Genomic DNA, 13,488 nt, shown 5'->3' on the forward strand with positions numbered 1-13,488 from the left:
TCGATTGTGCTGGACCATCTGAGCCATACTTTCCACAATAGATGGATTGGTAGAGGTGGGCCATGCATATGGCCGGATTCAGATCTATTGTGTTTCTTTCTGTGAAGGCATCTACAAAGCCTTGTTTACGCTACATATATTCACACAAGATATGCCCTTTTGAATAGAATAACATTAAATAGTGAAGCCATACCAAACGACTCTGAGACTTCGGAGACTACGAAAATGTATTGAGAGAGAGGGGGGTCACATCGTGCAGTTTTTGTAGCGGATTTTTCATTTCTGCTCGCTCTTGAGGCTTGAGATTGATATTTACACCATGAGTTTTGTAAAGTCAACTTGTTTGCTTTATACAAACTCGTTATGAACATATTACCCATCTTTTCTATTTTCATTCAAAATTAATCTTTTCGAATGATGGTTGATATCTCAGGTTGGATTTCGTCGAACAAAAGTGCATTTTTATCGAAAATTGTTGCTCGGATTGATTTTTCACACGAGTACTTTCATTCAGAAAATTGTCTAAGTAACCTGATTTTGTTAAACAATATTGAAAAATACCTGTCATTTCAAAGTTTTGGGGTGTGGACCATCGGAGGTAGTCCGTTCCTGACTTTGTATCACAACAACTGACTCCTGAATGAAAGCATATCAAAGCAATTCATTTTTTTAGTCAATCACCAAAATATGGTTGGTTTCGAATATTCACTCGAAAAGTTATCAAAAAAAGACATTTTTCATTTTGTAATTTAGAGCGCCCCCAATTTGGTAAGGAAGGATTTTAGGAACAAAAGTTATATGAAGTCCTGGTGAAATTTTGACCCCATCTATACATTCCCGGGAGGAAAAGAGTAAGTCAAGGAACACCCTGCATATTAAAATTGAATAATTAAAAAACAAAAGTTTTAAAAATAAATCATCAAAATTTTGTCAGCATCAGAGTAGTTATAATTATCATACAAGTTATGAACCCAAGTTTGCTGACCGAGCATCACTCAGGGATAGAGTTACATCCGTTGTTCCAGACGCCACTACATCCTAAGTTGACAAAACCGAACTTATATATTATTGTTAATTTAATAATCTTATCATGCATTTTGTTACTTTGCTTGAACTGTAACGTTGTATTTGTTAAAAATAAAGTATTTTTAAAAAAGTATTTTCGTATATCGCATACCTAACTGGCGCAGTCGGTAGGATAAGTGCAGTTTTTTCGTCGTAAATATACGGCATCGAAACCGATTTCGGACTACAAAAACGTGGGTTTTTACTCTTCGGCACTTATCGAGACTTTTAGTGACTTTCTTCGTTCCTGTGCACCAAGAAGGGATTGATTCAACCTGAGGGCCTGAGGAGGTGTCCAGATATTTCAAACAAAGCGGATAAGCTGGTAACTGAATCACCGGAAGTGAAACTTTATGAAACTTTATGAATAATAATCAAACAAATGTAGACGAGTTAATAAAAAGCTTCAACAGTTCTTTAAACGTTTCTAATTCCATATCTGAGATCATGGCGAATAATAATTCAAGTCCAACTCCGCCTGCTCAAACGGTAAACCCAACAGTTACCCTGAGCATGTTGAAAATGTTTGTCGATACGATACCTAATTATGATGGTGATATGACCTAGCTTCAAGCTATCAGCTTGTGATTTTCTTTTTGAAACATATAGTAATGCAAATGATCCTATCTTGGAGAAAAATTCAATTGGAGCAATTCATACAAAATTATTCAACAGAGCTCAATTATTAGTAGGTTGTAGAAGTGAATTAACCACTTGGGATTCAATAAAGTCCGCTATTGTTCAATGTTTTGGTGATAAACGAAATCTTGAATGTCTAGAACAAAATTTACCCATGTGCAGACCTCTGAGAAATGAATCCACTTTGGATTTTGATAAAAGGTTACAAATTTTGAGAAGCACTCTTACACAAAAAATAAATTCATTTCTTGACACAGAAATGGATGCTGCTACTAAATCAATTTATTCAAGACAATACCAACAAATTTGTTTGACACCCCCCAAAGACCAACATTCGAAACGAGACATTCAGCACCTCAGTCATTTTCTGCAAACTCATTTCCCAGACAACCTATCAATGTTCAGCCATGACATGTCCACAGAAACTTCCCAACAAACAGACAAGTCTTTGGCCCACCCCCAAATGTCTTCAAATCTACAGGGAGGACACCTCTAAATCAACCAGAACCAATGTCAGTTACATCCATAAACACATTCCATAGGCAACCGAATAACCCTCTCTATGATTGCTGTCGCTGCTTTCGCAATCTGGAAATTTTATAAGAAAAGGACCATCCCCAAGAAAGAAGAAGAAACCGTCCATACCAAAAATACCGAAAACAAACCAGTATCCCTCTTGTTTTTGTCTTAGGAATGGAGGAGTTATGAACCCGAGTTCGCTGACCGAGCATCACTCAGGGATAGAATTACATCCGCTGTTCCAGGCGCGACTACATGCTAAGTCGACAAAATCGAACTAATAAATTATTGTTAATTAAATAATCATGCATTTTTGTTACTTTGCTTGAACTGTAACCTTGTATTTGTTCAAAATGAAGTCTTTTTAAAAAAATATTTTCGTATATCGAATACGTAACTTATATGATTTTATTTGATATATTTTATTTTTTCATTTTCTTTTTATTATGCAAAACTTGCAATTTTGGAATTGTCCATCCTGTCCCAACTGGTAGCACCATATGATACACTTTTTGATTTCACTTGGCAAACTTACTCCAGAAAAAGAAATTGAAGGAAAAGAAAGTTCCATTTAAAAACTCTGAACTCATTTCAAATTATCATTTGGATATTACTGGAGTTTTTCCCAACACCAAACTGTTATTTTAACACCTCTACACGTGTTTCAATGACCAAGTGATCATAGTGTTTATTTAGCTCACAATAAATGTATGCCTTATGCACATGGACGCACAGTATAATTTACTTTCAATAATTTGATTTGCGTTATTTTTCGTTTCGTTTATTTGCTTTCATATGTCATCATAATTACTGATTTTCCTTTCCTTCCAATTTTGGATTCTACTTCGTGCATCAATTTCTATTTTATACTAAAACCAATAATGATTGAGAGTAGAAGTAAGCCCAGTTGACAGCAAATCGGGGGCGTGCTTATTAATTTTTGAGAGGTTTAAGAATGAAAGAAAAATTTTGTTTGAAGGTGATTGACATTGTTTCGTGATGAATTTCACTAGTTCGGACTTCCATTGTCTATTATATAAAATGATTTGAAATCCCTGAAACAAGTAAAAAAGTAAAAAAGAATAATTAAAAAAAAGAGAATAGTTGAAAAATAACAATTATATTAAGCAACAATAAACCTGAAATGAAATGATAGTAAAATAACCTACAAGTAAAAATATAATAATTGAATAAATAAAAATTAAAGGAATGCAAAAAAGAAAATAATAAAAAAAATAAAAAGTGTAGAGATTCCAAGTCACGTTAGTTCACGACGTTTCGATTGTTGGTATCTACAATCGTCTTCGGGTGATGACTGGACTGATTCCTCCGAGAGATGACTATTTTATATGTCGTTGAAATACTTTCACTTTCTCTACTTTCCATTTTCCGCTTCACTGATTTCGTGAGAGATGACCGATTTGGCGGGAGTTGGTCATTTCTCGTTTGATGATGGGTTTCCATATGTTTCGTATATCTACGCTGGCCTGGCTGAATACGTTGTTAGACAACATGTATGCGGCTTCCTTAAATTTTCTCCTGAACCAATGTTCCTCTCTGTGCAAGATCTCAGCTTGGGACCACTCGATGTTGTGTTGATGGGTCCAAACATGGTCTGCTATTGCTGATTTGCTGGTTTCTCCTCGCTGTGTGTGCTTCTTGTGCTCGGCACCGGATACCCTGTGAGTGCGGAAAATCCTATATTGGTGAAACTAAGAGGCCATTGAATATTCGCATTGCCGAGCACAAGAAGCACACACAGCGAGGAGAAACCAGCAAATCAGGAATAGCAGACCATGTTTGGACCCATCAACACAACATCGAGTGGTCCCAAGCTGAGATCTTGCACAGAGAGGAACATTGGTTCAGGAGAAAATTTAAGGAAGCCGTATACATGTTGTCTAACAACGTATTCAGCCAGGCCAGCGTAGATATACGAAACATATGGAAACCCATCATCAAACGAGAAATGACCAACTCCCGCCAAATCGGTCATCTCTCACGAAATCAGTGAAGCGGAAAATGGAAAGTAGAGAAAGTGAAAGTATTTCAACGACCTCTCTGTGCTATGGAAACCCATCATCAAACGAGAAATGACCAACTCCCGCCAAATCGGTCATCTCTCACGAAATCAGTGAAGCGGAAAATGGAAAGTAGAGAAAGTGAAAGTATTTCAACGACCTATAAAATAGTCATCTCTCGGAGGAATCAGTCCAGTCATCACCCGAAGACGATTGTAGATACCAACAATCGAAACGTCGTGAACTAACGTGACTTGGAATCTCTACACTTTTTATTTTTTTATTATTTTCTTTTTTGCATTCCTTTAATTTTTATTTATTCAATTATTATATTTTTACTTGTAGGTTATTTTACTATCATTTCATTTCAGGTTTATTGTTGCTTAATATAATTGTTATTTTTCAACTATTCTCTTTTTTTAATTATTCTTTTTTACTTTTTTACTTGTTTCAGGGATTTCAAATCATTTTATATAATAGACAATGGAAGTCCGAACTAGTGAAATTCAGAAAGAAAAATTCTTAGTACAATTAGTTAAAATATTCATACACATTTTTTATTTATTTCATTAAAACTTTGCAATATCGTAATTTACCTAATCGTTGTAGTCATTAGGTGGGCCTTATGAAAACGGAGTAATAATCGTGGTAATTATAGTAGGTACCAAATAAATTAACAATATTAATAAAAAACACAATATATATATATATATATATATATATATATATATATATATATATATATATATATATATAACTTTTTTTCACTATTGGGTTGCAGCAATTGATAAGTGAACTCTTTATAACTATTCTCAAGCTTTCGAGTAACTTAAACTCATCGTCAGGGGTACTAGAAAATACAAATTACAAATTTTTGATAATAGAATATAATATAAATGTAAATGTACAAATTTTCGTCTAATCTTCAACCTCAGATTCGTCACTGTTGCTACCGCTATCATCAAAGTGAATTATGATTGGTTCAATATCGTGTTCAATACGGTTGTCTACGTCCCACATTTTTTGCTCCTCTTTTAAAACATGCTGCATGCATTTCTTCCAGTCTTCTGCAGAAACAGTTCGAATAGCTTCTTGTAGGTGATGTTGCACGTCCACGAATTTAAATGTTCCTTTTTCTCGTGCCACATATCCTTTTACTTGCGCCCAGATTAATTCTATTGGGTTTAATTCGCAGTGGTATGGTGGTAACCTTAAAACTGTAATTCCACGACTTAACGCCATTTCATCCACTGCGAATTTTTTATATTTGTCTGTGTGTAATTTTGTTAGCTGAAGTAGTTCTGCCTTTAAACTATCTTTTTTATATTGGATGTTCTTATTAATTAACCATTCTTGAACTGCTGCTTTTTTCCATGATTGTTTCGGTAATGGTTCTAAATGTCGACTATGGTATGGGGCATTGTCCATGACGATGACAGACCCAGGTTCCACAAGTTGAATGATGCCTTCAAACCATTTTTCAAACACCTCCGCATTCATCTCTTCATGATAGTCGCCTGTTTTCTTAGATTTAAATATTAATTCACCATTTGGTAAAAATCCACTGTCGCTTCCTATATGCGTAACTATCAGACCACTACCTTTTCCAGATGGCTGTTTTAACCCAACTGACAAACCTTCAATAAAGGCTTGTCGTGCACTTGTTATATTACCATCCTGCCATACTTTTTTGATCGTATGTCCTTGGTTAACCCATGTCTCGTCCATGAAGTACAATTTTTTTTTGAGCTTCCGAAATTCGTCAATTTTTCTTAGATAGTTTCTTCTCCATGCTATTATTTCTTGACGTTCAATGAGAATGCTTTTCCTGTCAACTTTTCCGTACGTAAATTTCATTTCGTGTACAAGTTTCCTAAAAGTTTCTTTACCCATTTTTGGGACCAATTCATGATCGGTAAGTGCCTCCAGAACTGTTTGTAGTGTGGGCAGCTCATTTCTGAAAAAAAAACTGTGAATAGTTCTGCGTATACTGGTTTTGGCTTCTTCATCAACTGTGATTTTTTTCGTCCGCTACTAGTTTTTGGCGTTTGTACGTCCCCATGAATTTCTGCTTCTCTTAGTATTTTGTAAATCGATGATTTTGGTACACCGGTATAATCAGAGCACATATCAACTAATTTATCTTTTGTAATTGTGGAACTTAATGATGTAGAAATGCCCGGTTGGTTATTCGGAGGTACACACGTAAAATTACAGCACATATGCACAAAGTCATCTTTTGGTGGCTGATGATCTCTTTCAAGACAGTGAAATACTCGCAGTATAATTTGTTTTTCTCTTACTGACCGAGACTCCGACCGTTTTACCTTTTTCGACGTGGAAGGCCCGACCATGTCTCCCATTTTTTGAGTAGTTTGAGAACGGTGTAGAAATATAATTATGTAACGCTCAAACACTTATTAGCATTATTATTTTCACCAATTGTTATCACAACACGTCGATTGCTGACTAACTTAACTGTAAAACGTACAATTCACGCTGTATAATTCACAAACCAACGATACGCTCATGGCTGCAAGTACATTAGTGAGGACTGCAACGATGAGATGGAAGTTACGGTAAAGTGACAGAGACAGAAATATCGTTGCGTACAGCGTTGACACTAGTTGTAATAAATATCTAACACTATACAGAAAATAATGAATTTTAACTGATCAGTAATCAGGAAATGTATAAGTATTACTCATTACAAGCTCATTACTGATTTTTGTCATAAATAATACCTTTTAATCGTACTAGTATTGTGTATTATCTATAATTTGCCACAACCTACAACTCTACTGCTTACTATATTGTTATTCTGCTATTAACCGGTAACTGGTAACCAAAAAACGAGATAGAAACGACAAAAATCCATTTCTAGTGACAAAATTGAAATTTTTGATTGATAATCGAAAAAATACTAAATTCGATTGTAATTCTGGGTTTTTTGACGAAAAAACGAGATAGAAACGACAAAAATCTATTTCTAAAGACAAAATTGAAATTTTCGATTGATAACCAAAAAAATACTAAATTCGATTGAAATTCTGGGTTTTTTTGACGAAAAAACAAGATAGAAACGACAAAAATCTATTTCTAAAGACAAAATTGGAATTTTCGATTGATAACCAAAAAAATACTAAATTCAATTGTAATTCTGGGTTTTTCGACCAAAAAACGAGATAGAAACGACAAAAATTTATTTCTAAAGACAAAATTGAAATTTTTGATTGATAATCGAAAAAATACTAAATTCGATTGTAATTCTGGGTTTTTTGACGAAAATACGAGATAGAAACGACAAAAATCTATTTCTAAAGACAAAATTGAAATTTTCGATCGATAACCAAAAAAATACTAAATTCGATTGAAATTCTGTGTTTTTTGACGAAAAAACGAGATATAAACGACAAAAATCTATATCTAAAGACAAAATTGAAATTTTTGATTGATAATCGAAAAAATACTAAATTCGATTGTAATTCTGGGTTTTTTGACCAAAAAACGAGATAGAAACGACAAAAATCCATTTCTAGTGACAAAATTGTAATTTTCGATTGATAACAAAAAAAATACAAAATTTGATTGAAATTCTGGGTTTTTTGACCAAAAAACGAGATAGAAACGACAAAAATCCATTTCTAGTGACAAAATTGAAATTAGACCAGCTAGAAATCCAAACAGTAGAATCCTGTAAGTTGATATCAAATATTTCGAAACGATACGAACATATTGGTTATTTCTCCTGATGAAGGAAAACGATGAAAGAGTTGAAAACTATGCAGCTTTTTCATTCTTTTTTCTGGAAATAATCCACGTCATATCGAAACTCAAATTTTCAAAATCGGGCTAAATACTTAGGTGTTGGATGTTATTTTTCTCTTCAATACAATCGAAATGAAAATGAGAGACTGATAATTAAATGAATTTTAAAATGACATATATACTCACTGCTAATGAAATAGTTGTTACTAAAACCAACAGTGTCGTTACTTTCATCATGGCAGCTTGAAGGTAAAACCTTAATGAGGCTACAAAATCATCAAGCCACTCTTTATACTTAGCAGAACTTGGATAATCATCAAGTACCTAAAATCAAAACACTTCATTTGATTCAACAATACTATATTCAAGATTGCGATAGCAAGATTCTCCTTCAGTTTTTATAATGAATTTCACAATGAATCACCGTGATAAGTATGATGTTAGTGTTTGAAGTGGTTATGCGAAGTCAGGTGACCAGTTTCGTCCTAAAACAACACCTATGATGTTCTGGTCTCTCGTTTTCCTTGTAGTAAGATTATTTGTGAATCAATAAGTTTAATCTAATCACTCATCAAATGAATAACAAGTCCATTAAAGTTCAATTGTGTCACCTTCACTTTTTGATTCCCACTTCATTGTAAACCCATTCATTTCAAAATATTGTACATTATTGGTGACATTAGTGAATTTCTGTCAAATCATGTATTATGTTCTTCTCATTTTGCTAATTTTGGAATAAACCTCATGTTAAGTCAGTAGAATCCATACTATTCATATTTTATAATATAATATCTAAAGATCAACAAAATAACCAAGAGTTTCCTTTAACAGACCATATACGACTACCTACTACGAGTTTCTATTCGTTAGATCACAGTTGAAATACCAAATCCTTGCATCTCATGTGTAAGTACGTGATGTACATAAATCGAAGGAAAAACAGCAACCAACCCAGCTAGCTAATGCCGCGCAGAAAGGGAAACATCAGACACGTGTGCAATTCTACTGTATACATACGGGTAGCAAACTGATTACTGGGTGCTATTATTTCTACGTACAAAACATTGTCCAACCGTAAACCAGAGAGCGAGCAGAAATGAAATTCTTGACTGGATGAGTGAATAAACTAGAAAATCCCAAAAGGGCAAGAAAATCAGGAATCTGGAATTATCACAAGATATATCTAACTGAATACAACAAAGCTCTGAAGAAATGGAGAAGGCAATGCTAGTAAATCAAACAGACCCAAGTAAACGCCATAGTCTATAAAATACTCTCAGAAGAACCTCAGGTCCTAATAAATAATATAGATACAAGATGGCATTATAACCCAATAATGATGCGATAATGATCGAAAATTCTACTTATAAAAATGTCTGTAATTTTCAGAACAAGTTTTGCTCTGGAAACCATACTTAAAACATGAAACTGATCAAGCCACCTTTATTCCGAAAAATGGGAAAGGATTTGGAAAAGGTTTTGAGACCAATCAGTCCCATGTCATTTACAGTGAAGATGATAAAAAAACTACTTGACAGGTATAATAGGGATTAGCATCACTGCACGAGATCAATATGTCAACAGATCAGGTTGGTCGACAGGTAATGAAAAAAATCAGAATATTCTCACAAATACATGGAAGTTGATTTTTTAGATATAGAGGACGAATTTGAAACTGTAATACACATAATACTGGGTCTTTTGAACTATAATACATAACTGGGCTTTTAGTGGACAAACAACTTAGTTATCCAAGTTCAGGACAAATTTAAGTCCAACGGAATGGATGGAATTGACAATAAAAGCATTCACTGACAGAAGACAAAAGGTTTATTGGATCTCTGGAACTTCGAAGCGTGAGTGATACTGAAGCCATTACTGATCTAGAACCAACATCTATAAAGAGTTACTGATAATGCTGCCGCATCTACGGTGACACATTCTACGGTGACACAGACATGATATATTGACTACAACATGGTGGATAAAATCATGGTAACATATGAATTCATTTTCTGGTGGCCAAAGATGAAGCAAACCACCGGTATTAGCAAACTAATCGAGGTAAACTATTCAAGCAAGTAAAAAACACTACGACAGCTGCAACAGAGATACTCTTTTGAATCTTTCTCCTGTACATCTTGTTATTATGGGGAAAGCAAGAGTGGACCAATTCAGACTGGAAAACTCACCGAGAGTGACATGGGATCGGACACAACATATATATTTTTGAATATGTGAAGAAATGAACATAAAACATGGCCATGGAACACATGACATCGAAATACATGTCCGACAGAAATTTCGCGAATGAAGTCTCAATCCAAAAACAGTGGAGAATGAACAGTAATCCTATATAACATGTTCGGCAATAGCATCCGGTATACAAACAGGTCGAAAAACTGCGCGGGGAGAAATCTTCATTTCAGGTACCCACTCTACACACACAAGACTTCCAGGTTGAACTGTATGCAATCTCGTAATGCGCAAGAAACTGGACACAACGAAATGAACGGATCCATATTCTCAAATTTTGGGTGCTGGAACACTCAGATATCAGTCAACGAAAAAGTCAACGAAAAAGCTGATGAGTGTGCCAGACATAGGGATACCAAGGTCTTCATTGGTACCCGAATTGGGAAATGTATATGAAAGTTAATAAAAAAGGGCCACCTAAAAGTATTGTTGTAAATCATATCCTAAAGATATGACCAGTGGCCGGACGCTACTGGTATCCATAAACCAATTGTTACGTGGCTAAGAGCGCGCCCAGTCCGACCGACTTTTCGCGAATGTTCAATGTTCGCTGCCGTTCCAGATGTAGCGAGAATAATGCCACCGCCTTTCATGGAATTCCGATGAATTTTATACTGCCTTCGATTGCCAAATATAAACGCTATCACGAGCCTATCGAGACAACCAAGTTTCGCGAACAGTGAGGTGATATACAGAGCGATCTAATAATGTGATATACATTTGAAGAAAAGTTAAAGTTTCAGTTAAAGGGTTTTCTTTATTGAATGTGGAATGAAGGTAAGTTTGATCATTATTCAGTGTAGTCAATTATTGGTTAACCCACGTGGAAAAACGTAACACTATTTCTCTTAATATCGTTCATATGCACTGTTTGGAAACCGGTGTAGTGATTAATATTACTGGAGTTATTTCACCAAGTGATCATCTTCAAGAGGAAGATCAAACTGGAAAACTTGCGAAGCTAACCCTATTCATGCTATACAGGTGTGGTATACCATACAGGTACACCACACATACACGTGTACCACACCTTTGGTGTCTTAAATTAATTTTTCAATATATCCTTATGAGATGTTTGAATGTTATAGCTATATATAAAACAATTTTCAAGCTATACAAGGTGTAACATAAGTACGGTAAAATATTCAAGTGACGTATTCCTGAGACAATTTTAAGAAAAAAAGTCTATATGAACTTGTGTCCGAAAATGCTTCGTTTCGGAGATACGGGGTGTTGAAATAGAATTTTTTTGTTCCCTTTTTGAAAGTAACTCTTGCAAAAATAAGTTATTTGCACGAAATTCGGTACCCGGGGTTTTTTTGATGTGGGCGCTGCGTAAGCTGTCATTATTAATTGCCCTAACTTTTTTGACAGTAAACTTTTGGTACTTTTCATGAAGAAACCCAATTCCCACACCTTTTCCAAGTAAAAAAGGTACACCTCCTCAACAACGCTGGAGGTGATCGTTTTCAAAATATTTACAATTTTCTATATCGATGCATATTACTTCATAGCCAAATTTGATTTCAATAATTTTTGTCACTCTCCACTTGCAAATCAAGTTAATTAAATCGAGTAGGCTATGAAACTTTGTTTATAAAAATAGAAGTTCGCTGTCACATTTTTAACTATTAATTGGCAAATTTACAGTTAGGAGTTTTTAAAGTAATTTTTTGGTACCATGCCTGACTTTACGAATGCTGAAATGGCTGATATGGTTTTTGCATACGGCTTGGCTGACGGAAATTCAAGCGAGGCCAGACGCATCTATCAGGAAAGGTATCCCCAACGCGTGACTCCTTGTGCAGCGACATTTGCGAATCTTTTCCGGCGACTTTCCGAATCTGGAAGCTTTGAAACAAATTCTGCAGTAGGACGGCCACGGACTACAAGAACTGTAGAATTGGAGGAGGCGGTTCTCGAAGAAATTAGTGAACATCCAGAATTTGCTCAATGGCTTCAAAGAAAAGTCGAACAACATCCGCAAATTTTATCGAAAATCCTCTTCACAGATGAGGCTAAATTTTCAAGAAATGGTATCAGGAACTTCCATAACAACCACATCTGGGCAGAAGATAAACCACATGCGATAACGCAAACTCATTTCCAAGACAGATTATCTTTTAAAGTATGGGTAGGCATAATTGGGGATTATTTAATTGGGCCCTATTTTTTTCCCTTACGTTTGAATGGAGATGCTTACCTACATTTTTTGGAACACGAGCTGCCCCAACTCATGGAAGATGTTCCCATTGATCTCCGAAATCACTCTCGATTTATGCACGATGGATCTCCTGCTCATTTTAGTGTGATAGCAAGAAAATTTTCCAGACGTAGCATATCCCCAACGATGGATAAGAAGAGGAGGCACTGAGAATTGGCCCCCGAGGTCACCGGACCTTAATCCCGTCGATTTTTTCTTTTGGGAACAACTAAAATCACTGGTTTATACTAGCCCCATTGAAAACGAGGAAATGTTGAGGGATCGCTTCATAGCTTGCTGCGAAACGATAGGAAACACTCCGGGCATTTTTCAACGGGTGCGGAATTCTTTGATGAGGAGAGTAGAAGCTTGTATTACTGTTCGGTGTCGTCACTTTGAACAGTTGTAATAGTTGTTTCGTTCAATTTTTATAATGTACATAGTACATAGTACTTCTCCGAATTGTTTTTTTACAAACTCCGAAATGTAGCACTTTCTAATTGAATAATTAAACCTGACAATTTTTTTAATTTGGATTGAATAAGCAGTTCGATAATGCTCGGTTTAGAAGAAGTCTGTACGGGTATACTGCGTATAAAGTTTGATGGAAATAACTAAAATTGCAAAAAACTTATGACAAAAACCTACCATGTTTTGAAAAATTTCAACAATCTGTATTTCGAAAACGAATCATTCTTCGTTAAACATTTTGTAGAAAAAAGTTGTTTATTTTGACGAGATCCACCACATACTTAGTTTTTGTAATGTTCTCAGCAACTTCACTTAGCGCCTTAGGAGCTAAGTAATATGCATTAGGTGGTGTTTTTAGCAGACCGTATATATTAAGGTTACTGAGACTATATATTAAAAATAATATCACTGTATTGTACTTTCATGACATACCTTAGTGAATTGAGCTATATAGATGCGCCGGCAGATTTTTTAGACACTGGTCAGAGAGGCGGTAAGTCCCTCGTTTCGTGGTACCACACACACACGCCCGATACTCGAAGGTAC

At 35.2% G+C, this 13,488-nt stretch overlaps 1 protein-coding gene across 1 annotated transcript in view; it reads right to left on the reverse strand.

Annotated features, from left to right (window-relative positions):
* LOC111507261 (juvenile hormone esterase) overlaps positions 1-8,358 on the reverse strand; it is a 196,206-nt gene extending 187,848 nt beyond the window's left edge. Inside the window, exon 1 of the mRNA XM_074182917.1 lies at positions 8,199-8,358. Coding sequence (XP_074039018.1) covers positions 8,199-8,249 — 51 coding nt within the window. The 5' untranslated portion in view covers positions 8,250-8,358. The remainder of the gene's footprint in view (positions 1-8,198) is intronic.
* Between the last annotated feature and the right edge of the window lie 5,130 nt (positions 8,359-13,488).

This window comes from Leptinotarsa decemlineata, unplaced genomic scaffold (genome assembly GCF_025532065.1).
Source record: "Leptinotarsa decemlineata unplaced genomic scaffold, Ldec_3_MD MMD2_P_RNA_scaffold_2, whole genome shotgun sequence".
NCBI classification, from domain to species: domain Eukaryota; kingdom Metazoa; phylum Arthropoda; class Insecta; order Coleoptera; family Chrysomelidae; genus Leptinotarsa; species Leptinotarsa decemlineata.